We start from the raw sequence: 25293 nt of genomic DNA on the forward strand, positions 1-25293 counted from the left end.
TGACAGCAGCAAAAAGAGAACGTGTGCGGCCATCGGGAGTCGAACCCGAATCGGCTGAATGGAAATCAGCCATGCTAACCGTTACACCATGGCCGCTGCCGTGGTGGATGCCGAGGAGGTGCGCTATTCCACATCTCGTTCTTCTCGAAACGTTGCGGATCCAACACCACACCACACGGTAGGTTGCAACATGACACGCAGTCACACGCTTGATCTTGATGACTTATTTTTAGACACTGGATCCTTTTCAGTGCAGAATTTGATAGATAAATCAACAACAATAATAATAGTAAAATCGCAAAAATAACTCGACATGACATGAATCATGATGATACACTCCTGTTCCTGGGCCCTGTCAATGCGGTGGGGCTTTTGCAACATTGAAGAGAAACGCCATGTTAGCTGCGTCCCGTCTGCTCTGAATCAATTCCCTCAACCTCGACTTCAATCAACTCAGGTCCAGCTGCAAACATGTCGCCGGTGGCCGACAGCCCTCCCGTCAAGTATGGCATCCTCCTGTTCCCCGGGTTCCAAGCGCTGGACGCCTTCGGGCCCATCGACATCCTCAACATGCTGTCGCAAACGGCGCCCGTCCACTTCTCCATCATAGCAGCCACCCTGGAGCCCGTGTCGACCAAAGTCAAGCCCACGAGCCCTACCGTCGGCCAGTCCGTCGTCCCTACGCACTCGCTGGACAACGCGCCCGAGGACCTCGAGGTGCTCCTCGTCCCCGGCGGCGGAGGAACGCGACAGCTCGAGTCGACAGAGCCGCTGGTTGCCTTTCTGCGGGCCACGTACCCCAAGCTCAGGTATCTGTTGACCGTGTGTACGGGGAGCTCGCTGGCGGCGAGGGCGGGCCTGCTGGAGGGGAAGAAGGCGACTACGAATAAGCTTGCGTACAAATGGGTATGGTTTCCTTCTTGTCTCGGACGCAAGTGTATGTATGTACGCTGATGACGCTGACACGGAATGGCACCCTAGGTTGTGAGCCTCGATGACAAGGTCGACTGGGTTGCCAAGGCCAGATGGGTCACGGATGGTAATATCTGGACCTCGTCGGGCATCTCTGCGGGAATCGACATGATGTACGCCTTTGTCAGTGAGATATATGGGCCCGACGTGGCGGGCGATATTGCTCGAAGATCCGAGTATATCCGCAACACGGACTCGGCTGACGACCCCTTTGCGTCGCTGGTGTAAGATTTGTACATTTGGACAGGCTGGCACGGCGCGTTGTTGTGGTGGAAGGAGTACATAGAATAGACGTTCTTCTAGGATAGCAAGAGACTGCCTAATGTTGGGCAAAAAGAAAAAAAGTCAATTTTGGGGGCTGACCACCTCAGCCGCAGCTTCATTTCTCCAGCCTCGCAGCCCATCCGGACGGACCGCCGGACGACAACCGAGTAGTATTTAATTACCTGCATGGCTCGCAGTCAGGTCTTGAAGGACGGACCTGGCAAGAGTCAGTCAGTCACACGCAGCCGACGCAGCCCAGGTAGTACGTACATGTACCCAGATCAGGCAGCTGTCCTGCTGCATGCACCTCATGTCTTGCACAAAAACATGGCAAAACAGTACCCCGTGATACAAGCTCCTAGCCGCTGGGGTCACCGACGATGGTTCAGCTGTGTGCAGGGTTTCTCGGTTTGCCGCTCCTGGACGTCGTATTCCGACGGTTGGTTGGCTGGCTGGTTGGTAAGCGTACGAGCGGACAAGAAGGTTTGTCACTCCGGAGTATCTCGGACTATTTCGCGCGACGTGGACCGCCGAGGCAAGGAGGACATACACAACATACGGAGTACACGCAGATACAATGCCATTTATTACGGAGCACCTCAGCTGAGACGGTCCACGGGGGCCCTTGTTCAGAGGATGAGGCCAAGGATGCCGAGTTCGGCTCCACATTCCAAAACGGGCGCCTCCCAAGTCCTGGGGGATGAATGGCACTGGGTTGAGGTTGTGCAACAGCATGAAAGTGGAAGAGACATGATGACCATGTTTCTCCGTGTGACGGCACAAGACGGAACGGCACTGGCGCTTGCAAAAGGAACGAGGAAAAGAACAACAAAGACATCAAAAGGTGAAACTCAGGTACAAAGCTGCGTGCGTACTTGGCCTCGGTCCAAACCCAGCATTTGCATGCAAAAGACTAGCAGTGACAACGTGACTGTCGGATGACGTGGTTACAGTGGGGTGGCTGCCTGGGACGGCCCGTTGGGCACTGGGATTTATAGCGGGCGCAGGCCCCAGCGGCGCCAGGCCCCCCCTAGCAGCGCCCCCCCGGAGGCCTAAAATTACCACCGCCGTCAATCACGTTCAGCCGCCTGAGCCGATCACTGATCTTATCTGATCAGCCGACTGCATGCTCCCACCAGCTGTCCAGCTGCCCATGCCAGGTGCACATGTGTACATGTGCCTTGCTGATGCCCAGCCAAGTCGCTGCCACTGCAAGTCACTTTGCCCGCGCTCGCTTGCCTCGCTCACGTCGGCCACACACTGGTCACATTGTCTGTTGCTCACCCCCTGCCCCTTCTCCTGATGACTACCGGACATCTCGTGTCCTTCTTTTTTGATTTCTTTGCTTCCTGCTTGATTTCCCTCCTCCAGCCATGAGTTGCAAACACCCTGCGCCATTTCCTCGGACCTGTGAACCATCCATCCTCCATCGTGCAAGGCAAGGCCGTGACTGCGGCCCGTTGCCGATATCCGACTAAGACAAAATGCCGCGCTCAACGTCTCAAACACCGCTGTTCGGCCGCATCTCCCAGAGCTCCCAACATGTTCACGAACAGACATCCCTTCTGCCATCCCAGCCTGACGCCGGCCGTGTCCGAAGCCGAGCCCCTGGCGTGGCACGAATGGAAATAGTGGCATCGCAACTTACGACTGCAGAGCGAGCATGGCTTTTCTTTGGGATATTCCTCGTCGGGTATGCCTATGGTCTCGAGAGCCAAGTCCGTTCAACCTACCAGCCGTACGCTACCTCTTCCTTCTCCCTACACTCGTATCTGTCCACCATCAATGTGCTCCGAAGCGTCATCGCCGTGGCCGTCCAGCCGACAGCGGCCAAAATCGCAGACATATTTGGCCGTTTTGAAATCGTAGTGGCGTCCACCCTCTGCTACGTTGTCGGCATGGCCATTGAGTCCACCGCCTCATCCGTGTATGCCTTTTGCGTCGGCGCCATCATCTATCAGGTCGGATACACTTGCATCGTGCTGCTGCTCGAGGTTCTCGTTGCCGACTTCTCATCTATGCGAGCCCGCGTGTTTTTCAGCTACATACCTGCCTTGCCCTTTGTCGTCAACACCTGGATTAGCGGCAACGTGACGTCTGCCGTCTTGGCCGTGACCACTTGGCGCTGGGGTATTGGCATGTGGTGCATCATCTATCCCATTTGCTCCTTGCCCCTGATTACCACCTTGTACAAGATTGACCGCCGAGTCTCGCTGCCGAAGCACGGTGCGCCCAAGAACTTCCGCGACAGATGGAACTTTTTGGGGCTCGGAAAATCGACAAAGGGGCTGGCGGACCAGCTCGACGTCGTTGGACTCGTCACCATGGTTGGAGGATTCAGCTTTATACTCGCACCCGTCTCCATTATTGGAACGACGACTGAGCACTGGAGGAACCCCTATGTCATTTTGTCGCTCGGCATCGGCTTCGTCCTTGTGCCGATATTCATCATTTGGGAACGCCGCGGTGCCAAGACGCCCCTTGTGCCTTTCCACCTTTTGACCGATCGCGGTGTCTGGTCTGCCCTCGCTGTTCGAAGCTTGCTGAACTTTGCCTGGTATGTCCAGGGCAACTACTTGTACACGGTCCTCATCGTGGCGTTCGACTTTTCCATCGGCACGGCGACCCGCATTCTGTCTTTTTATTCCTTCTTTGGCGTTATAAGCGGCGTCATCGTAGGCCTCGTGGTCTACAGAGTTCGACGACTGAAAGCCATCATTGTCGGAGGCACGATTCTGTTCACCGTTGCCTTTGTCGTGCTTTACAACTTTCCCGGGGGCGCGACGGCTCGCTCGCACGCCGGCATCATTAGCGGGCAGGTCCTCATGGGACTTGCCAGCGGCCTCTTTGCGTACCCAACACAGGCGTCTATCCAGGCGTCGGCGACTCGCGACCACGTTGCGATCCTGACCGGCTTGTACCTGTCGTTTTATAACGTCGGCAGCGCCTTTGGCACCTGTTTAGCTGGCGCTATCTGGAGCCAAGCCCTGTATCCCACGCTGAAACAGAACCTGGCCTTTCAACCAAACGAGACGCTTGCTCGGGACATTTATAAATCACCATTTCCCATAGTGGCACAGTACCCCGTTGGCACGGAAATTCGAAGCGCCATTATCGAAAGCTACAAGTCGGTACAGCTGCTGCTGTGCACGGCGGGATTGTGTCTGTGCATACCAATGATTGCGTTTGCCCTGGCACTGAGAAACCCCAAGCTTTCGGAGCGGCAGGTGCAAGAGGATGCGCTCGAGACAGATGAGGAGAATGCATGATAGATACGGAGTACTGGACATACCTTTATACTTGCAAGCATGATATATTTATTGGAAATTTGCCCGGGTAAACTGAGATTAGACTGGGATTAGTATGCGTGATGGGGTTGTCGCAGCCGAGATCCGGATACCCTGCGAATAATAAGAGCATAGAGAGGGCATTTTATGATGACGACTTGGAACTGGTTTGAATTTTGCACATGGAATACACAGTTTTACTCGTGTGCAGGTGTGAAGCGGAGTGACATTGGCTGTGATGCCAGCAGGCAGGACTGGAGTCTGGTCCCTGGCTCTTATACTCCGTGCACAGTGCCTGCCTGTCTGGTCATGCAAGAGTCTGGTGAGATATGATGATTGAATCCCTGCGAATCTGCCCGTGCGGCCATGTGCATTCATGTGCCACGTAAGTGATGCATGCATTCAGCTATGGCCCTGCGCGGCACTGCAGATGTCTGAGTCCGGATGTCGTGCTGTTCCTGAGCCACTACTGAATGTTGCAGCCACCAGACATGCGCAGTTGCAGCCAGGCCCAAGCGGTTAGCGCTGAGTTCACCACCACCGACCACTTAGCACCTAACATTAGGTACCTAAGTACCCAGGTGCCCCAGCGGCACCGGCCGGCAGCACGTGTGATGGCACTTGCAATTTCAAAAAAAATGACCGGCCCGCCATCGGCCACCTTTCGGCCGTCGTCCGTGATTGTATTGCCGTCGCCTGTCCATCAGTCATCTTGGGCCAACGACCAACTTTGTCCTGCTCACCACCACCAGCAGGCACCATGGCGTCGCAACCGCAGGATCCCGCGAACCCGGACAAGAAGAAGAGGCCCAGCGCTCTGCGGTCAATTCTGGCGGGCTCGACTGCTGGGGCCATCGAGATTGGTATGCTGCCCAATCCCCCCGGACTACATTCTGGTCACCAATGCCGTACTAATACTCTGGTTTTAGCCATTACATATCCTGCGGAATGTATGTCGTAGGCCCTCGAACCCGGTTCGGCGTGTCGAATAGCGACGATACTAACCTGCGCAGTCGCCAAGACCAGATCGCAGCTGAATAGGCGGTTGGCCGAGGGCCAGAAATTGCCCTGGCCGCCGTTTGGAAAGCAATGGTACGCAGGATGCACCACGCTCATCATTGGCAACTCGGCCAAGGCTGGCATCCGTACGTTGGCCAAAGTCTCCCCCGTCCGTCGCGGTGCTGCCCGGTGCTAATAGCCCGCCGTGCGATTTGTAGGCTTCGTCGCATTCGACCAGTACAAGAGGATGCTTGCCGACGCTGATGGAAAGCTGTCTGGCCCGCGAACCGTCCTCGCCGGCTTTGGAGCTGGTGTCACAGAATCACTGCTGGCCGTGACGCCGACGGAGAGCATCAAGACGACCCTGTACGTATTTGCTCCGCGTGCAGTCCCCTTTGCCGAATCTACCCGCTGACATACACCGCCCTTGTTGCCTCGCAGCATCGACGACAAAAAGTCCCCCAAACCCCGGATGCGCGGGTTCCTGCATGCCGTGCCCATCATTGCGCGCGAACGCGGCATCCGCGGCTTCTTCCAGGGCTTCGTGCCGACGACGGCGCGCCAGGCGGCCAACAGCGCCACCCGCTTCGGCTCGTACACCTTTCTCAAGCAAATGGCCGAGTCGTACACGGCGCCTGGGGAGAAGCTCGGCGCCGTGGGCACCTTTGCCATGGGCGGGCTCGCCGGGCTGGTGACGGTGTTTGTCACGCAGCCCCTGGACACCATCAAGACGCGGATGCAGAGCATCGAGGCTCGCCAGCAGTATGGAAACACGTTCCGCTGTGCGACCATGATCTTCAAGCAGGAGGGCGTGTTGACCTTTTGGAGCGGTGCCTTGCCTCGGCTGGCGAGGTTGGTCTTGAGTGGCGGCATTGTGTTTACCATGTACGAGAAGAGTATGGAGCTGTTCGACAGGCTGGATCCGGAAATGAAGTATATCTGAGCTGAGCTTCTGGTGGCTTTGGGGCCGGGGTTTGGGCGTTTTGTAGCCGAGTGTGAACATTTCGCGATGCAGTGGTAGACTTTGAAAAGAGCCATATAGACCATTGGGATAATATACGATGCAAATATCATTTTATCTTTTCACGTTTTGCTATCTCGTACACATATCGTACAGCTAGTCTCGTGGCATGGATGGGGTATCCTGTTCCCCTGTTCCCTCTATTTCAAGCAGTCATGGGATATCCAGGGAGCCCATTCGTGCATTCTCCGACACATTACATCTATCGAAGCGGAGTGAAGCAATGTAAAAATCGGCTTGAAACGCCATTATTGAAGTCGAATCATTCCGGATAGTCGTTTGCCCAATCGTTCTAGCCACGTCCTCCTCGGCGCCTCCTCAATCTCTCGTACTAAATCTTGGAAATAGGTCGGCTGGCTCTTTGGTTCCAGCATTGGCCCTTTGAGTTTATACTGCATCGTAACATCAGTACCAATTGATGCATGCAAGGAAAGTGTATCCAGATGTATGGTTACGTAGTCTCGTTTGTCGGCGAGTGGCGGACTAACGTACCCTGTTGTTAAACTTGTCCTGTACAAGGAATTGCAGAGCTCTCGCCTTCAATGTCTCCTCTGCCTCCATGGCGGGATTATAGTTCTTGTAGCGCTCTTCGACGGCGGCTTTGAGGACGTCTTGGAGTTGGTAGTCGGGCCGAAGGTCTTGCTTGGGCCATTTTGCAAAGGCGTCGGCGTAGATGCGGCGCTGAGGTGGTGGTGGTTAGTGTTAGAAGATTGAGCTTGGGCATCGCAATTGGAGGGAGACAGAGGAGGGCAGCGTGGAGCTTACCGCTATTGAGCGCGACATGGCTGTCCGCTGGTGGTGAGGTACTGGTACTGGCACTGGTGAGGTGCTGGTGATGCTGTTTCTATGGCGAAACGATTCTGTCCTGGGCCAACCGATGATGACTTACATAATTGAGATAAAATGTCAAGCGTGAGGTCGGTCGGGTGGATCGGATCTCCACTCTCGTGCTCAAGGGACAGATGCGGGGCCCACATAATGTATGTGGCTCAAGGTTCACACTGTCTGGCATTAGATGCTTTCGGCCATCTATACAGTGCCAATCTCAGGTCGCTCCATTAGATGATGCGGTCATTCGCATCTTGATTTTAGTGGCCGTAGCGGGCGTTCTAGGGGTTTCCACTTGCTGCCACCAGCGCTGAGGTCCATGTCTGCTTTAGATGCATTGATCGAGGTCGGGTCTGGTTAGCTGGCAATCTCAGTGCTGCCTCCCAAAGTCCGCTCTCAAGTCCTTCGTCAGTCCGTTTCTTCAACGCTCAGAGCCGGGTACCCGTCATTTATCCCATTTAATCCACTGCTAGTTCGTTCCTTCGAATACCTTTGTACGATTTCTTTTCACTTTTTTCCCTACTCGTGCGCCGTATCTCGAATTTGTCGGCCCCCTCTGCTCTTGCATCACACAAGAAGGCGTTATCCCTGACTCGTGCTCCGCCTCCCCTCGTTTGATTACGTGCGTGGCAGCGATCCCTGACAACCGATCAGCAACTCTTCCCTTTCAACCCTCAGTCGTCGCTGTCATCGCGGCATCAGTCACGATGCCTGGTCCCGGAAGATACGAACGGGTTAGTGATTTTTCTGCCATTTGGTCCTAGTTTCCTGGCGCTCTATATCCGGCGAGCGCTGCATTACTAATTGCCCACGATAGGTTAATGAACACGATGACGACGACCTCCAATCGTCGTACGAACCAAAACCTTTACACCCGGTCCCCAGCTCGCCGCCGCCATCATTCCACTCACGAGCCTCTTCTCTGACTCGACGAAATCGTGTTGACCCGGACCTGGAAGATGCGTTTGACGATGAGGATGCTAGTGACGATGAAGCCGACGATAGACAACGTCTCGTGAGACATAATACCACGCCTTCTACCACCAATTTGCCGCCCGTCGATCATGAGCCGTCATCTCCCCAGCCGACGCTAGCACAACCAAATTCGTCATCGGGTTCACGACCACGAGTCGTTGGGGGCGGTGTAGGCACAGACGGTGTTTTCGCAAACATGTCGGCACGTCCTGAGAGATCAGACTCTGAGAAGGATGAACAGCCGCCGGTAAGACTCTTGCCAGCATATGACGTGTTTGCACCTTTGCTAATTTTTTACGCCATAGTCATATGAGCAAGCCGCCGCCGACGCTGCGCCGCCATACTGGGAAACAACTATTCTGGCACCTGGCCTGGGCGGCCTGGATGAAGTCTATGTTGACGGAATGCCTGTTGGCTCAGTGTTTTCCTTCATATGGAACGGCATGATATCGACCTCTTTCCAGCTCGTTGGCTTTCTGCTCACATACCTACTCCACTCAACACATGCCGCCAAAAACGGATCGCGTGCCGGTCTAGGAATCACACTGATACAATATGGTTTCTACATGAAGGACTCTGGAAGCGGCGATGCCCCAGTGATGAGTGGCCCTGACGGCTATGCCGCTCCGCCGGATCCAAACTCACATGACTTTAACGCAGGCGATGTCACAGATGGCGGTTCGACGACGATTACTGGAAGCGAGTGGATGGGATATGTGCTGATGGTGGTAGGATGGTTTATCCTTATCAAGAGTGTGGCTGAATTCCTGAAGGCTCGAAGACATGAGCAACTAGTGCTACAGAGCCCTGATCGAGGACTGGCTGTGCCGATTGTTGCTGAGGGAGAGAGCCCCGAACGAGTGGTTTAGCGGTCGAGTGTTTAACCACCCTGACGTTTCATCCCTTTCAGTCGTGTATACAACGGCGATTGGATTCCCCAAGTATACTCCGAGAGACGGGATTCGCGGACCTGGATAAGCATTTGGCATTTCTTTTCGGCGTTGCTGCTATTCTGCGCTCGTTTTTTTTTCCCTTTTGGATGGGATTGCACTGGGCTCATGTTGAACCAATACTAGGCGAGGCACGAACTTCGCACTTTCTTCTCGTTGAAATAGCAAAAAATAGCAAATGCCGCTTGGCATAGACTTCCCTTATTGTAATGCACAGCCTCTTATGTCGACATGCGGTTTGTTGATGGTACGTTCGCTTGACCTGCAAGCCAAAACGGCGATGGACGGCTGTTTACGTCTTGGCAATGATAATATCTTGAGGTACACAGCTCACTGCCATGGTCATTGACACCTACAAGGGCAAAAGTACACTATGGCTGGAACATGATGGTGTGTTAAGACGTAGACCTGACATGGTCTAATTCTGCGGGGCAGTCGTCGAGTATTCATTTAAGGTGGAGCCATCGACTTCTCGGATCAAGCTTCCAGAAGTCAAGCGTGGGCGGCCCCGCACCAGCTCTCATACAAATAACGGTTAAGCTTCAGTTTGCCACCTGGATATCCCAGCTACACACCTTGCAATAAATCATTTTCGCCCTCCGGTATTCCAAGAATCCTTGAAAATAACCTTTGATCGTAACAAAGACCCGGCCTTGAAATTCAAGATAGTCGATTGTGAAGGATTCCTTTGCTCATAACATCGTGCCGAACCAGACTAACAGCTCCGCAAACGACATCACGCAGCCTGGCCAACTCGATACGAGCTACTCGAAGTCACCCTCGGGCCTGCATGCTCTTTGCCAGCTTTCTGCAACCACTTGCATCGATCCCCTTTATCCGCCAAAACTACAGCATGGCGTGGCGGTGCTCCGGGGGTTCAAACGAACAGCTCATCGAGAATCTGTGGCGATCGGGCCTGATTACAGACCCGCGCGCCAAGGAAGCTTTCCTCAAGGTACTATCTTGACCGCGTACATGCCCTCTCGAACCCAAATCATACCGAGTGCATATACTCATCTCTTCTTGTTCATCTGGGAACCAGGTCGACAGAGCTCACTACGCCCCCCACTCCCCCTACGAAGACTCGCCGCAGTACATCGGCCATGAAGCGACCATTTCCGCACCACACATGCATGCCATGGCCATCGAGAACCTGCTCCACTACCTCACGCCCTCTGCGGCCTCCCCGGCGCCCCGGGTCCTTGATATCGGCTCCGGATCGGGCTACCTGACGCATCTCCTCGCCGAACTCGTTGGTGAAAAGGGTCTTGTCGTCGGGCTGGAGCACATCCCCGCGCTGCGCCAGATTGGCGAGGAGAATATGCGCAAGAGCACCGAGGGCATGAAGCTGCTGGACTCGGGAAAGGTCAAGTTTCGAGTGGGCGACGGAAGACTCGGGCTCAAGGAGCCCGTCCGACGCGGCGAGGAGGCGCACGGGACAGACTGGGACGTGATTCACGTCGGTGCCAGTGCAAGGGAGCTGCACCAGGCGTTGCTGGACCAGTTGAAGGCGCCGGGATGGTGAGTCTTTTTGTTTTTTCAACCATGTCCGTGACGGGACGGCACCGGTTCTGATGATAATCCACAGCATGTTTATCCCCATTGACGACGACGCGAGTGGCGTGATGCAATCCGTTTGGCGCATTTCCAAAGACAAGGAGGGTAAAGTGCACAAGAAGAATATCTGTGGTGTTCGCTATGTCAAGTTGACGGATCCCCCGATATAAATGGCCCACCTCATCGGGGTGGAAGGGGGGACCACTGGCGTTTTTTTTGGGCTTTGTATTACGGATTTTTTTTTGCAGGTCTGTCACATGGGATGGAGGTTTGTCACATTGCAACGAAGATTGGAAATTGAGAGAAGACACTAAAACTCGTTTAATCTACTAGTATACCAACATGCCAGCGCTGTCTTACGTGCTCTCCTTTTTTCTTTGGTAACTCATCCAATGCCATAACCCACGTATCCCGAACGTCATGAACTTTCATAAATGCAGGCAGGGAAAAAACAATATACGCCACTAGGGAAAAACTGTGTCACCGCGCCTACTTTTTGAGGACGCAGACTCGGAAACCGGCGTTCAAGACATTCCCATGGCGAGAACAAGAGCCGCCATACCCAGGGCTACTGTGATGACACTGGCAGGTCGGGATGGACCCTCGCTGACAATGACCGAGTGGCTGGGGCTGCTGGGGCTGTTGTTGGCAGTAGTGCCCGGAGCAAATTTGGACGTAAACTCAGAAGGTACCTCCTCTGCCTCCGGGCATTCGCGCCCCCTGCAAGGGCCGGATGGAGGAGACGCAGACGGCTTGCTCTCTTCTTGTCGGTACGCTGTAGTGGCGGGCGCGGGAGGAGCAGGGGCCGTGTCGTTCGAGTAGGCCACGCCCCTTGACTCGGCCGCCGACGGAGTAGGTTCCCTGAAGGATGCCGCGTGAGGCTCGTCGGCTCCGGTCCTGGGCGTACTGGCAGCCTCGGTGGGGTGTGTGGCAATCGTCTTGAGAGCCGCGGGCGTGGCATCGCCGGCGGCAGCGGCAGGCTTATCGGCAAGACGGGTCGTGGTGACATTGGGAACGGTCGGGGCCGCGGGAATCCGTTGGTAGAGGTTGTACAGCTGCTCTCCGTCGGCTGGGCTCGGTCCGCCGCAGCGTCCGGCCTTGTCGTCGCCCGACTTGCAGGCCTTGGAGCAACTCGAGTCGTCGGTCACCTCGTACTCGGGGGCGCCGCGGGACACGGAGTCCTCGCAGTAGCAGCCGTTTACACCGGCCGCGGCGTAGGAGCCGTTCTTGCCACAGGCCTGCTGGCACTGAGCGACGGTGAAGGAGTCGCCGAGATCCATTTTGACTGGGAAGTCGCAGGCCTTGGCCTGGACGCAGCCGACGTATTTGAAACCGTCTGAGGCATATCGGGCTTGGGCGGAGGCGCCGGCGGCCATGAGACCAGTGACCAAGAGAGTGTGAATCATTTTTTTATATGTACCGAGTGCTTTTGGTAAGTTTAGACAAGTACTGGATGGTGGAATATCTGCCTGGATAGCGTTGGGTAATACGGAGGAAAGCGACAAGTGAAGCACCGAAAGACTCTTTGGGTTGAAAGGGAAAAGAGAATCAACGGAGCCTCGTCCGAGTCAAATGGCAATTTCAGGACCTTGTTATCAAGATGGGATGAAGCGTTGGTGAGAGTGTTGCTGTTGTCGATGGAGGAATAAGGATAGGCGAGGACATCGTCTTATATCCTCGGAGCACCCCCATTGACTGAATGCCACAGCTGCCTGAAACACTTGAAGCTATTCATGGGCCCGTCCAAGGCACGTAGCCGAAGCCACATTCAAATCAAAGGCAGGTCGCGGGCAACGAGTGCTGGGGGGGGGAAGGGGGCGTTGGAATGCAGCTGCAGCTTACACTGGCGTCGGCAGTGGTTGACTTGGACTTGCACGAGCCGCCAGGGACTGGAAGAATCACTTGTACCGACCCTAGACAGGTATTTCGGCTTCTGGGACAGCGTTCCAGAGACGGGCGCCAAGAGGGCGGAAAGGCTTTGGGTGGTGCGTGGTGGTTGAGTGGTGTCTGAGACATTTTGACGCGATGCCGTGGCCACGTCGCGAAATGTTCATGAGTACTCCGTCACGGGAGGATGTCAGTGTAGCAGGTTGGAATCTGGCCTAGTGCCTTCATTTTTGCGTGAAACCGCGTATAAGTGCGGCATCATATGTCGAGGTGGTTGTCGTGTTGCACAAGAAAGACTAATCGGCATGCTGAAAGAACCAGACCGCGCTCGGGCCAGACGAGATTCTACTTTGTAGCTGGACCGAGTTTAAAACATGGTCTTGATTGCTTTGTGAGACTTGGGTATGCGTACGGAGAGTATGTCCAGCGTGAAAGTGCTCGGATTGATGGCGAGGCATCTTGGCCAGGCATTTTGCGTGTGAGTCGTTGGGTTTCCATTGACATGTTGTTTCTAAAATCTCGCAAAAGACAAGAGTCCATATTGCCGTTGTAATTCATGTAGTAGCCTATGTCTGTCCAGTCAATGACAGCGCAAATTGACGCCAATCTCTGGCCTGTCGCTTAAATCATTCCTCCTTGGCCAGCCTTCCCACCAATGCCCTGCCTGCACTTTCTCCTTTGATCCAATCGTCTTCGGGAAAGATGTCGAACATGCCGACCTTGCGCAGCACTGGAATTGCAGCCTTGATGGCTGGTTCAAGGGCCGTTCTTTGGTGCTCGTCGCCGGCGTCGTACGCCTTGATGTTGACTATCAAGGCCCCGACTGTGCCGGTGGGCAGCTTGTCGCCGTTGGGGAGCGTGACAATGGGGAATGACTTGGCTAACGTCCCCATGGTCTGGTTGTTGATGTCTTGGAGACTCTGCGTAGAAGACATGGTGACTGATTTCAGACCGTGGAGATGTTGCTAACTATATTGATGGAAGAGGTGGAAGTGATGAATGTGATTCAATGTTTTTTTTTGTTGATGGTTCCGAGGTGTATGTCGAACGCTACATGACAGATATCATGGTATTTCTTGATTTATATGTATATTCCCAGTCTTAAATGGCTCAATGCAGGCGGTGCCTGTCCGCGGAAAGTCCGTGGAGCACGGGTTGAAAAGGCCATGGTTTGGACAAGGCAAATAACCATGCTGACGGTATGGGAGATATTCGGAAAACCATAAACGCGAAGCTGTAGCTAGGCAAGGCCGAGAAAGGACCAATTCGGGAAGGTGGAAAGAAGTCTTAAGCTGGGAGGTCTTACGAGGGAGCCAGTACACTACATCGGGCATCATCCACGGTTCAATGTCTTCCTTGAGGAATTTGTGAGATTTACCCATAGAGGTGATTACACAAAAGAGGCACAACTCGTATTCAGCGAGCTTCACAGAGGGGTCGCTCGCGTTAGTTGAACAAACCGCGAAGCCCCAGCCCGATGACAGCATACACGGCCGTGCCAGCAGCCAGAACAGACAACCTGGAAATGATTAGCACTATATTTGGACGTTTCTTTTTGTCTCAAAAGAAGGGAACAGAAAGAAGGAAATGGACGCAAGAGCACGTACTCTCCATACGACTTCCTCCTCAAAACGAGCCCAATGTCGGCAGCGCAAATGCACAGGGTGCTGAGAATCAAGGTGCCCAACTCGTCGTTGCGGCCCTTCTTGGCAAGGTAGTACATGGCAAGGCCGATGGCCAAGTCTCGCGACCCAAGCAGGCCCGAGAAGCCGAGGGTGCTCTCGTGGTCTGCCGTTTGGGAGTCGCTCAAGGCTGTGATGCCAAAGAGCGCAGCTGTGCGATGAGGGGAAAAGGTGGCGAGGGAGCTGAGAACGACCCAGCTCGATGCCACGCCGAGACCGAGCGTGTTCCACGTTGTCGGGGAGAGGGAAGAGAGGCTCATGTTGTCCAAATGGTGAAGTGATGACATGCTTGCTTCATGTTGCGTGGCCGAGCGAGGCTCAACAGGTTCTGGTCAACAGTGCCGGCTTAATGGTTTGGCCGAAGCGCGACGCATCACCAGATGCTTTGTTTCTTCACACCAGACCTTCACCCTTCCAGCCTCAGGCGTCACGGGCAAGTTGGACAGCGGCACCTGGCGACGAATGGCCATGGCTTGGTTTCAAACTACCTGCTTGAATACATACATCATGATGTGGCGTCATTCAAGACCGTCATCCATCACCAGTCTTGGGCTCCGTCCCAGGTCACGACTCTGCCAACGTCGGCATCCCTCTCGCCCTCGACCACGCTCCGCACAAGGTCGCCAGCCCGCGCCGCATCTACAGCGCCCAGCTTCTTCATCTTTCGAGGGGTGCTCCCGCCCAGGTGCGTCGCCGACAGCCCGGGATTGACGGCAAACGTCTTGACGCCATCGTCCTTCAACACCTGGTACCAAGTCAACATGCACATGTTGACTGCCGCCTTGGAACACCTATATCCTTGGTGCGTGATGAGTCCATCTTTGGGCCAGCCGTCTTGCCGTTCTCCTGTCCTGGCTGAATCGCAATCCTCAAACGCCCCGCCGAGACTCGCATTGCTCGAGCTGAGAAATATGAGCCGCGCACGGGGGGACCTGATGAGCAAAGAGGCGAAGAGGCCAGTAACAACTTGGGCGCCCGCAACGTTGACGTCGTACGCCTTATTGAAGACTGCCCTGAAGTTGGATGCGTCTTTGCTGAAGGTGGTGTCGAAGAGAGCGCCTCGGTGCACGCGTTAGCCAAGTGTGAGTGAAGAGAGCAATACCGCCATACCAGCATTGTTGATCAGGATGTCAAGCCATCCAAATCTATCCTTGACATAGTTGAATGCCTTCTCAATCGACTCGTCATCCGTCACGTCGATCTGTATGGCCTCAGCAGTCGAGCTTGACGGCGCCAGCATGCCCTTCAACTGGTCCATGGCGGCCAATGCCTTGGCCTGTGTGCGACCGCCAACAAAGATGTGGTATTGTTCTTTTGTTGACTGGATGAGCGCCTTGACCGTCTCGAATCCGATGCCGGTGTTGCCGCCAGTGATAAAGACGAGTCTTGAAAACACATACATGTTTTTTTGCGGGCACGATGCAGATGAGGGGATCAAGAAACTAGATGGGAGTGCCCTGGCCATCTCGGTGGGTGTGTCTACATCTCTGGCTTTATACGATGCCTACTCTGCCTTGTTTGCTGAGCTCGGGCCATGACATGTCGTTGGCTTTGACGAAATCATCCAGATGCGTCGCAAGGCTTGGGTTCTAGCATTGGCAGATTCTGTGTGGCAATGCTGGCTGCGGGAGGGCAGGGCACAGAGTGTCCATTGCCATGTTGGCCAAAGCCTCAAGCCGCGGCCTAAGCTCGTCTAACAACCTCTGCCCGACCAAGGACAAAGCAAGTTTGTGTAACCTGCTACATGGTGCCGCATTTCATCGAGTCACCATCTCCGCCCACCCCGAGGACTTGCGGAATCCATCTCTCTCAAATGAAAGAAGCAGCCCCAGTGTCAGCTGATCTTTGGAAACATACCGAGCAGCCTGGAACCAGGTTTGGCTAGAAATTCCTCAAACGAGGGCAATCCTCCTCTCGCGCTTTGCGCAGCCGAACCCGACGATAGATGACTTGTTGCCCCGCCGCCTTGCTCATGGCCAGTGCAATCTCTTCAAGCACAGGCTATATAACCTCTCCGCCCCGTAAATGACTTTCTCAGGGCGGGCGAGAATGGATCCCATCAACTTGCCTGTGTCGCCCACAGCGTCTATCAGCGGGACGAGGAAGACGACGCGGACTCCGGCTAGGGCTGTATCAAGAGAACCAGGATCATGGACGTCTTCCCGAACCACCTCTATGTTTCTGTCTGCAGGCGTCGCGATTTGCTAGATTTCTGGTCGCGGGTAATGGCCCGGAGCTTGTATTTTCGAGACAGTCCCGCGTCACCGAGAATGTAGTCGGTGACAAAGCTGCCCTACTAGCCTGCAGCACCAAAGACACCGAAGATTTAGGACATGGGTGTAGGTTGACGCACACCGCTGCTGAAACATGTCATCAACTGACATCTAGATGATTGCCAATGGTTGACGCCTAAAAATTATATAAGTTGGTGAGGGTTGTCTGACGGAGGCTTCCACTTAACTCCGTAAACTTGTAAAACCAGACAGATCCAGCGAGACGTCGACCCACTGGACGAGAGAGCTCTTCGCCTCGTATTTAGCAATATCAGCCACCGGGTGAAGATGCGCACGCTGGTATAAAGTCATCCCTTTTGATCGCAGCACACTCTCTTTCTAGCTACGCAAAGCTAGTGCTGCGACTTGAGGCTGATAATGCTGGATTACCGACCATTACATGCGCAGCTAGGGAAATATAGCAACGATTCCCTCAGGAGCGGACAAAATTCAAGCATATAGTAGGACGTCTTTCTCGCTGCATTTCAGTCGGGGTGACGGTGAATGTCTTGACACGGGGCATGTCTATAGCCACCTAATACTGCGAAGTCCTTTGCCCAAGACGCATCACATCAATCCAACTATCTGCATCAGTCAACTCCACAACCTCAAGCAAATGGTCATTGAAACAATGAAAGCAAAATTTACCAAGTTTTCCATACCATCACAACACTCGTTTTCTCCACTGCTGTCAGAGAACCATGAAATAGCTTCTTGCACATGTTGGCTTGTAGACGCGGAATATACCTCGAACTAGTAATTGGAGATTCCTGCTTTGAGCCTCCTACCTTGTCTTTGTCTGGGGTTATGCTTTTGTATGAGAGGCCCTTACCATTGGAATGGCTGTCTCGAAAGCAATAACAAGACCAACAATGCCCAACTTTGCTTCCGAGATGAAGACGTGGTAGTGGCAAGACTCGCATTCGGCGGCTGCATGTAATTGGTTCAGATCCACATTCACGGTAATTCACATGGTAATGTTGACTTTGCTTGTCTACAGTCAGCACATGTGCAGCTGAATGTTGTCAGGATATAACACGAGCTGCCCTTCCCCTCCTCAACAACTCGTCCTTGTCTAGTATCTCTCTGCAAATATTCTTCCCAAGGCGCCCGCGATAAAACAGCACTTGGCAGAGATCACCATCACACCCCATGTCAGCTAGTCGTCCCTCTCGTCCCGCGCCCTCTTGGAACGGCGAGGTGGACAAGGTCAAAGAGGCTCGAAGCAGAGGAGATGCAGCAGCGGCCATCACCACGGCCAACGCTGCTGCCGACAATATAGAAAGCCACATCGGCGAGACCATGACCGGGTCTGCAGATGAGAATGAGGCGTTGACCGCTGCCCAACGCTTCACCTTTAATGTCGCGGCCGATGCCTGGCCGGGCTGGCAACGCGACGGACCCTTGCCGGACAAGCCTACTCTGCTCAGAGCAAAGCGTCTTGCCCAGCGCTCGGCGTCTTTGGTTGACAGATTGAAGCTTGGTCCGGTCCAGGTCGGTACAGGCGCCTGGCTCGTCGGCGCGTTCGACCTGGTGCTGGGGGATTTTGAGGAGGCGATTGCTCGCTTCTCGGCCGCCTCTGACAACTATCATGCCGCATCCGCACCCGGGCTCGAACTACTGACTAGCGGATATGCCGTCATGGCGAGGGGACTTGGGGAATCCAAATCCGAGGACGATATTGCCGGGGACCTGGACCGAGTCATTGCCCAGATTCTTGCGGGCAGCTTTGAGGATGGTGAAGAGTGGGCGGAGCAACTTCGCACAGCCTTGGCCGTCGTTTCGAGGAAAGAGTACAGGGAGATTTGATCCTAGCTCTCGGGGCATGTTTCGTGCGCGCCAAATTCGAGCCATTAGGGAACGGTTGTCCAATTCAATTTGTAGCTAGCGGTTCTGACGCCTTGGTAATCACCCTGAGAAAACAAGATATCTTCTAGTCCTGCTATGACAAGATTCACTTGTGTGGGACTTGCGAGCTTTGTTTCCATGAACCTTGTTTCTAGCTTTTCTTACCCCTTCAAAAAATTAAAGAAAAAAAAGAATAGTAATATCTTTCAGTCCGAATTGAGTCACTAGCTATCTGCGAATATACTGATGGGAATGTAAATATTGGTCAGGCGAGAGACACTGGATTTTGCGCTGGCACTGCCAGATCCCCCCCTCCGGGCCAGATTATACACTGGATTCGGGTGTATTATCAAGCTCGTCGGTTTCCAACGGTGATTTCGTATGTTACGGCGACGGGCTGGGGAAAGTTCCAGGGCATATCGCTCGCGCAGTGGCCACCCTTGTATGGAGTCGTCAAGCTCATTTTACTTTGAGTGCTGACGTCAACGGAGCTCTGGGGAGAAGCAGTGTGTTGCAACAAGGCAGTTGAGTAATTCTCTAGAGGTTTTACAAGCAGGGCCGAAAGTTAGAATATGTTCCTCCTTTAAATACTCATTCTGACATGGTGTAACCTATACAATCGATCAAGATTGGCAATATTTGGTCTCTTCCAGGTAAGTGGGTCGAGGCATGCATTTACAGGGCTGGAGATGCTAGGTAAAGAATATGTCATGACAACTAGTTGCGTTGTTTTGCCTGGTTTACAATAACCAAGTTGCAGCAGGACTGCATTGTGTTAGAGAGCCCCTGAGTCAATACAACGTTATTTAGGACATGTCGCCGGTCTAATTAAATATGACCACAATATATATTGGGACCGACATTGCAACTTGACGGGCTGATACACAGGCTTTGTTTCTGCCGATGTAGTGAGTCGAATCGTGCTTGATAGGGTAGCATATCATGTAAATTCAATGTTACTTCGGTGCTGCAATTTTCGCAGCGCCACACCTGTGACGTGTCAACAAAGTGCTTACTCTAGCATCTCCATGTGGGAGCTCCGATGGCGAATATGCCAGGCAAGAACTGGCATAGGCATATTGATAGCAAACCTCCGATGCTTCCGAGTATTGAGCGGGGTCACCGCCGGCGGTTGTGGGCGCGATGGCCGGCCTAATAATATTAAACTTCAATGTTCCCTTACCCCCGGAATCTCCATCTGCCATACATGGTCTCATAACATATTCGCCCACGATATTCTCTCACTGTTGAGCCTCTCAACCGTTTAGACGCAAAGCTATCCGCACAGTCGTACATCATCTAGGTACTGACTCCTTCCACCAAAATGTCCCCAACAGCGGCCGGAACCATGAGAGCCGTGGTTTGCAACTCGCCGGGCCCGACGTCCGTGCTGAGAATGCAACATATTCCTTTGCCCATTCCCGTGGAAGGCCAAGTCCTCGTCAAGGTTCTTGGCTTTGGAATCAACCGTGCTGGTACGTCTCGCCTCAACACCCACCCACCCACCTGATGATACCTAACGGACCTGGTGTTGTCTTGACTTTTAGAAATGTACACCCGCCAAGGTCACTCGCCGGGTATTGAATTCCCACGTATCTTGGGCATTGAACTTGTTGGTGAGGTTGCTGGGTATCCTTCTGGCTCCGGAGCAGAGCCCGGCGACCTGCCCATCGGCACCAGGATCGCAACCTGTATGGGAGGACTGGGACGACAAATCCCGGGGTCTTACGCCGAATATGCCTGCCCGTTGAAGGCGAACATTTCCCGAATCCCACAGACTAGCCTCCCCATCGCCACGATTGCCGCCATGCCGGAGATGTTTCAAACAGCGTACGGTTCGCTTGTTCAAGCGCTGGAACTTAAGCCCGGCGAAAGCATCCTCATCCGCGGCGCCACGAGCTCCGTTGGCCTCACTGCGCTCCAGCTTGCGCGGTATCTGGGTGCCGGGAGAGTGGCGGGATCGACGCGCTCCGGGGCCAGGGAGAAGATGCTGCGAGATTATGGGGCCGACGAGGTCTTTATTGACGATGGGAACCTTGCCAAGCACGCTCCTGCACAATTCGACAAGGTACTGGAACTAATTGGCACAAAGACTCTAAAGGATAGTATCAAATGCCTGCGCCCCAAGGGCATGGTCTGCATGACTGGCATACAGGGCGGGGAGTGGACAATGGATGACTTTTCGCCCATTACAGATCTAGCCGAACGTCGGCGCCTCACAGGCTACTCGGGTGATCCAAAGGACTTCTTGGCACTGCCATGGGGTGAACTAATTCGGGCAGTTGAGAAGGGGGAGATTAAAGTCCCAGTTCGAGAGTTTCGCCTCGACCAACTGCAGGAAGTTCATGATACTCTCGAGCAGGGAGGAGGAGGACAGAAGATGGTGGTTGTGATTTGAGCCGCAGTATTCGCGAGACGGTAGAAACGGACCTGGATACTTTCTACTCATCCCTGTACTGAGAAAATGCAGCAATGGAGGGTATGGAATATTGTACAGGTTACTTGCTGGTCTTGTAGCCTCTTCGAGGCCATTGGTGAAGAAAGCTCTCATTGACAGAGTTCCTGGGTAGGGAAATAGAAATCATCTAGTTGCAGAGTCACGATTCGCGAGGAACAGGCCAAGTATATTTATTATGACCCTAATGTAGAAAATTCCGACTCGATGACGATCCGATAAAATTATATACCGTAATGGCTTGTGGGCTACCATACGCACCATTTGACATGATGATATTGTTCAGACCGAGAATATAATGTCGTTTTGTATTATTGCCAACGCTACTCATAATTCATCCGCATTTGCATCATGATGTGTCGACACTTGTCGGAAGGAAGTCCAAATGAAGAACCACCAACAATGTGTGCCATTCTTGGCCAGCGAGAACCAGAATTCCAATCATATAAAGAGCACCCCACAAAGGCTGAAGGGGCCAGGGGTAGATATAAAACGGGAAGAATGAAAAACTGTCAAGGTCAAATGTAGGCTTGCCCGGGATCTGGGAAAGAGTTGGCCGACTTTTGCCATGGCTCACACTCCTTTCTCGCGCTACATGGGCAGTCGATGCAACCAGAGCCCAGGTATGTCGCGTAGTCTACGCACAATGAGCAACTGGGCCGGCACAGCCTGCTTTGCAATGATCAAGAAGAAAGGCTTCGTAGGGGCGATAGCAGTAGTAAACCCCGTTTGGATCGGAGACTGTTTCCGCACTCCAACCTGTCAATTGACCTTGGCAGCTGATCTATTGAAAACTCTTCAAATTTCTTTATGGCATCATTTGTTTGGTTTAAATGTATTGAAATCATTGAGGAGCACCCAGCCACAATAGCTTTAAGTTGGCCCACAAGATTGCATAGCCGTAGCTGAGCCAGAAGCGGCGATGGCGGTGGCCACGCAGAGGAGAGTGAATGAATCAAAGTGCATCTTGACAGGATGCTTTGGTAAAGCTGGGTGTTTGGTTCAGATGAAATATTGCTTGTTGGGATTGATGGAGATCAGTCGAGTTTCAGTTGTCTTGCCCTCGAAGCACGATGGGGTGTGGCCCTTTATGTTTCAAACGACGCCGCATTTTCTGAATTCAATTGATGGGAAACGTCAGAACCCGAAGCTCATGGGAACGGGTTACAGCTCGAGAGCCGTGTTTATCCGGCCTGCTGTGGGACAATAATATCCCGCCTCGCCGTTCGCTCAGTGTTGGCAGCTTGACCCATCAGCAGTCACAGCATATCTGACAGCAGGATGTCTACATACATGTAGTCTGTATTCCGGTTGACCTGTCATATACTTACGGATGTTGCGTGGAGATGCCGCGAGAAAGGGGTCAAGTGTTGTCATTGGCAGATGTACAGCAGCTGTCGGTGGTGCCCAAGTCCCCCCAAAAGCATCATGATGCATTCCTGTTCCATCCATCCAGGACACAGGAGGGCAGAGGAGACAGTAATACACGTTAGCTATCGAGTCGATATTATCCATAGTCCCGATACCTGCCGCTGGCTTCTGGGTTGATGCTGTAGCAAACGCCTCGGGAATAAGAGAACCACGGGTCTCGCGGCCCAGAAAATCTACAATATATTTTAAATGTTGCCAAGCCGCCAACCGGTACGGCCCGAAGCGATACTATCCTTTGAAATCGTTCCACTGACTGGCAATTATTGGGAATCGACGATCTCGTGCCTAATCCGCCAAATCTTGCAGTCGGCCAGTCGTTCCCATGCTCTTATATAATCTTATTACATGAAATAGCTGCACCTTGACGGTTTGGTATTACTGCCAAGACTTGTACAACATGACCACTATTGGGCATCAATTACACGTCGCATTGTAATTCCTGTACTGTGTCCGTAGTTGGGTACGATGGCCTCATCCCTTCTCTATGTGTAATACTTGCTGAACTTGTCACCAACGCAACCATGTCAAAACTGACGTGAGGCGTCAGTACACCTTCCGGGCTAGTTTGACCGTTGCATGTCTCCCATCGGATCCCCATTGTTCACATGGACACGGTAGTTACTGCGGCGGCGGCATGTCTCACCCCATAGATGATCTGCTGTGACGTTGGGTCACTTTTTTTCGGTGACACAGACAAATTACGTCGAGGCTTGAGCTACCTTTCAGTTACTGGAAAGTATGTAGCCGGGTTTTGATAGAATGCCCAATCAGAGATTCATCAAGCCCTGCGCAGACCGGGCCTCGGGCACGCCCAACCCCAGAACTCTGCAGCAAACGAGTCAAGTCCACCTTTAGGGGTTGTCGCTTCTCTATGCCGGGGAAAAGAGTGTGGAGAATCCTTTCGCATCGATTGTCTCATTATCCGACCCCCCTTTATTCTTACCAAGCGGTTCTTTGTTCGCTGATGGCCAATCTCAAAAAGGTGGTTCGATGATGGGAACAGAACACACATAGGGTCCTGATCTCCTACACTACCTTAGAGAGCAGGAATCTACATGTGGTGCGTAAAACTACGGAGGACCTTGGCTAGAATAGAACGGATAGGCTCTGTGAGTCTCTCGAGTTCTCATGGCCCATGGCGTTCAGCCATGCAAGGTAACGTGGCTGCATTGAGAGTGTCTGTCACTACGTCACAGTGCATACACAAGGATGGGAACGGATAATCCCTGTTTGCTCTTGGGACATCTGTACGCAGGGACTTGTCGGCTCCAACCGACCACCTTGTCAACTTGTTCAAATATTACGGCAGTGGCCTAGCTACTTATGTATAAGACACACAACGGAAGAAGAACATGAGACCTACAGCATATTAGTGGTGGAGCTCTTGATAGAATGTGTCAATCATAGGCAAAAGTTTGGCATCCCCGCTCATCGTGTATCGCTGGCTGACATGTGGCATAGAAACGCTCTTTGGGTTGCAGTGTGCCACACCCCATGCATATGCATACACGTATATACGACAAATTGGTTGTCAGTGTTAGTTTCGTTCTAGCTCTTTATGTTATCGCCAGCTGCTTGGGTTTTAATGGTTGGGTGTTTGATGCTATAGTTTTATGCTGCCCAGAAAACACCATAGCAAACGCTTGAGGTGACTGGCTAAACCATCTGAGCACATTCCGACGTTTTTGTTCGACTGAAATAAGTAATAATGTATTAAGGAAGATACGGATGAGTTAAAGCTAGGGATTATACGATTCTACAATAGCAAAGGGATCCATGTGTAACGGAGGCACGGAGGACCAAGAACCCCTCGACACTCCATTCTCTAGAGTGGTGGGTAATATATAGTAGCATTGAAAATTTTAGCATTTATGAAAGACGACGGCTCAGGTAGTACATATTGCAAAAGACTGATTTTTCAAGACCACGATCAATGCGAACAAGAGCTTGCTTACTCTAATGTCTCAACCGTTACCGTTCATCATTTGTCTCTCCATCACGGGTTACTTCTGTCAATCTAAGTTACCTGACTTTTACCTAAGAGATTCAGCTTGGCCCTGTAGGTAATAGTTTTATGGTAATATTATACTAATAACTTGCTTGGAGATGTCATGCTACTGTCTTAGAACCACATTACGTTAGATATTACTGTCCAAGCCTTTTGAAAGATATTGTGGTCTGTAACCATGTCGGAGGACGTAGTTTTCAAGGTAGTAGGGGGATTCCAAGTCGGGGATAAAGTATAAAGCCATCATGTTTTGCCATCTTCACGCCCAGTCCTAATACCAATAATAAACACACTTGCTCTCAACCGACTATAAGAAATAACACTATCTCACTCTAAACGTTATTCTACAACATCACAATCCTCACTATGCATTCTCTTGCCTTCCTTGCTACTCTACTTATCCCCCTTGCAGCAGCAGCACCCGAGGTGGCTGCTTCCCCTGCCCCTGAGGCTGCTGGCGACGCCACCATCTATGATGGTAACAACTTCAGCGGGCAGAGCCAAAATATCCCAGTGAATGGAGTCTGTGTGAACCTAGGACCTCCTTTGTGAGCACACAATTCCATAGCCTGCCAACTACTATTATGCTGATATGTAGATAGCACCGACCGAGGCATTAACTCCATCAGACTAGCGGCTTCGGGCGAACATTGCAACATTCACGGGTATGTAATAAATTCATAAATCATATATCACACCCTCTTATCGTTCCGCCTGACTCATACGAAAAAGCCGATCAAACTGTGCGGGCTCTTCCTATACGGTCTATGAGAGCCAGCGGTACATGCACAATGTGGCATACTCTATTCGCTGCCTCCGGGGCTCTTTTTAAATTCCAAGACGGCCGAGAAGCTGG

General features: G+C 52.8%; 12 protein-coding genes and 1 non-coding gene across 13 annotated transcripts; 8 read left to right on the plus strand and 5 right to left on the minus strand.

The window, feature by feature from the left end:
- The first annotated feature begins 24 nt into the window (after positions 1-24).
- On the plus strand, positions 25-96 carry G6M90_tRNA00000077. The gene has a single exon. It is a non-coding gene; the product is annotated as a tRNA-Gly (tRNA).
- Positions 97-471: 375 nt separating this feature from the next.
- inhA_1 (Isonitrile hydratase) lies at positions 472-1200 on the plus strand (the record flags this gene model as incomplete). Its single annotated transcript, XM_014684987.1, has 2 exons — positions 472-906; positions 982-1200. 2 exons carry the CDS (start codon positions 472-474, stop codon positions 1198-1200), a joined length of 654 nt encoding a protein of 217 aa, XP_014540473.1.
- A 1520-nt stretch (positions 1201-2720) lies between these two features.
- Positions 2721-4505, plus strand: sit1_0 (Siderophore iron transporter 1; the record flags this gene model as incomplete). The annotated part of the gene is made up of 1 exon (XM_014684988.1): positions 2721-4505. The coding sequence occupies one exon, from the start codon at positions 2721-2723 to the stop codon at positions 4503-4505; it is 1785 nt and encodes a 594-aa protein (XP_014540474.1).
- Positions 4506-5283: 778 nt separating this feature from the next.
- On the plus strand, positions 5284-6465 carry FUM11 (Tricarboxylate transporter FUM11; the record flags this gene model as incomplete). Its single annotated transcript, XM_014684989.1, has 5 exons — positions 5284-5386; positions 5453-5473; positions 5537-5668; positions 5741-5888; positions 5964-6465. The coding sequence occupies 5 exons, from the start codon at positions 5284-5286 to the stop codon at positions 6463-6465; spliced, it is 906 nt and encodes a 301-aa protein (XP_014540475.1).
- A 326-nt stretch (positions 6466-6791) lies between these two features.
- Positions 6792-7326, minus strand: G6M90_00g053530 (uncharacterized protein; the record flags this gene model as incomplete). Its single annotated transcript, XM_014684990.1, has 3 exons — positions 6792-6935; positions 7036-7224; positions 7309-7326. 3 exons carry the CDS (start codon positions 7324-7326, stop codon positions 6792-6794), a joined length of 351 nt encoding a protein of 116 aa, XP_014540476.1.
- A 752-nt stretch (positions 7327-8078) lies between these two features.
- BSD2 (Metal homeostatis protein BSD2) lies at positions 8079-9215 on the plus strand (the record flags this gene model as incomplete). The annotated part of the gene is made up of 3 exons (XM_014684991.1): positions 8079-8105; positions 8189-8593; positions 8652-9215. 3 exons carry the CDS (start codon positions 8079-8081, stop codon positions 9213-9215), a joined length of 996 nt encoding a protein of 331 aa, XP_014540477.1.
- A 934-nt stretch (positions 9216-10149) lies between these two features.
- Positions 10150-11023, plus strand: G6M90_00g053550 (uncharacterized protein; the record flags this gene model as incomplete). The annotated part of the gene is made up of 3 exons (XM_014684992.1): positions 10150-10251; positions 10339-10817; positions 10885-11023. 3 exons carry the CDS (start codon positions 10150-10152, stop codon positions 11021-11023), a joined length of 720 nt encoding a protein of 239 aa, XP_014540478.1.
- A 354-nt stretch (positions 11024-11377) lies between these two features.
- G6M90_00g053560 (uncharacterized protein) lies at positions 11378-12259 on the minus strand (the record flags this gene model as incomplete). Its single annotated transcript, XM_014684993.1, has 1 exon — positions 11378-12259. The coding sequence occupies one exon, from the start codon at positions 12257-12259 to the stop codon at positions 11378-11380; it is 882 nt and encodes a 293-aa protein (XP_014540479.1).
- A 1107-nt stretch (positions 12260-13366) lies between these two features.
- G6M90_00g053570 (uncharacterized protein) lies at positions 13367-13675 on the minus strand (the record flags this gene model as incomplete). Its single annotated transcript, XM_014684994.1, has 1 exon — positions 13367-13675. One exon carries the CDS (start codon positions 13673-13675, stop codon positions 13367-13369), a length of 309 nt encoding a protein of 102 aa, XP_014540480.1.
- Positions 13676-14186: 511 nt separating this feature from the next.
- On the minus strand, positions 14187-14709 carry G6M90_00g053580 (uncharacterized protein; the record flags this gene model as incomplete). The annotated part of the gene is made up of 2 exons (XM_014684995.2): positions 14187-14259; positions 14348-14709. 2 exons carry the CDS (start codon positions 14707-14709, stop codon positions 14187-14189), a joined length of 435 nt encoding a protein of 144 aa, XP_014540481.2.
- A 251-nt stretch (positions 14710-14960) lies between these two features.
- On the minus strand, positions 14961-15824 carry tropE_0 (Short-chain dehydrogenase/reductase tropE; the record flags this gene model as incomplete). Its single annotated transcript, XM_014684996.1, has 2 exons — positions 14961-15481; positions 15533-15824. 2 exons carry the CDS (start codon positions 15822-15824, stop codon positions 14961-14963), a joined length of 813 nt encoding a protein of 270 aa, XP_014540482.1.
- Positions 15825-17847: 2023 nt separating this feature from the next.
- G6M90_00g053600 (uncharacterized protein) lies at positions 17848-18504 on the plus strand (the record flags this gene model as incomplete). Its single annotated transcript, XM_014684997.1, has 1 exon — positions 17848-18504. The coding sequence occupies one exon, from the start codon at positions 17848-17850 to the stop codon at positions 18502-18504; it is 657 nt and encodes a 218-aa protein (XP_014540483.1).
- Positions 18505-19867: 1363 nt separating this feature from the next.
- On the plus strand, positions 19868-20941 carry CRYZ (Quinone oxidoreductase; the record flags this gene model as incomplete). Its single annotated transcript, XM_066130565.1, has 2 exons — positions 19868-20018; positions 20091-20941. 2 exons carry the CDS (start codon positions 19868-19870, stop codon positions 20939-20941), a joined length of 1002 nt encoding a protein of 333 aa, XP_065986922.1.
- Positions 20942-25293: the final 4352 nt, after the last annotated feature.

Source organism: Metarhizium brunneum, chromosome 3, assembly GCF_013426205.1.
Source record: "Metarhizium brunneum chromosome 3, complete sequence".
In the NCBI taxonomy this organism is placed as follows: Eukaryota; Fungi; Ascomycota; class Sordariomycetes; order Hypocreales; family Clavicipitaceae; genus Metarhizium; species Metarhizium brunneum.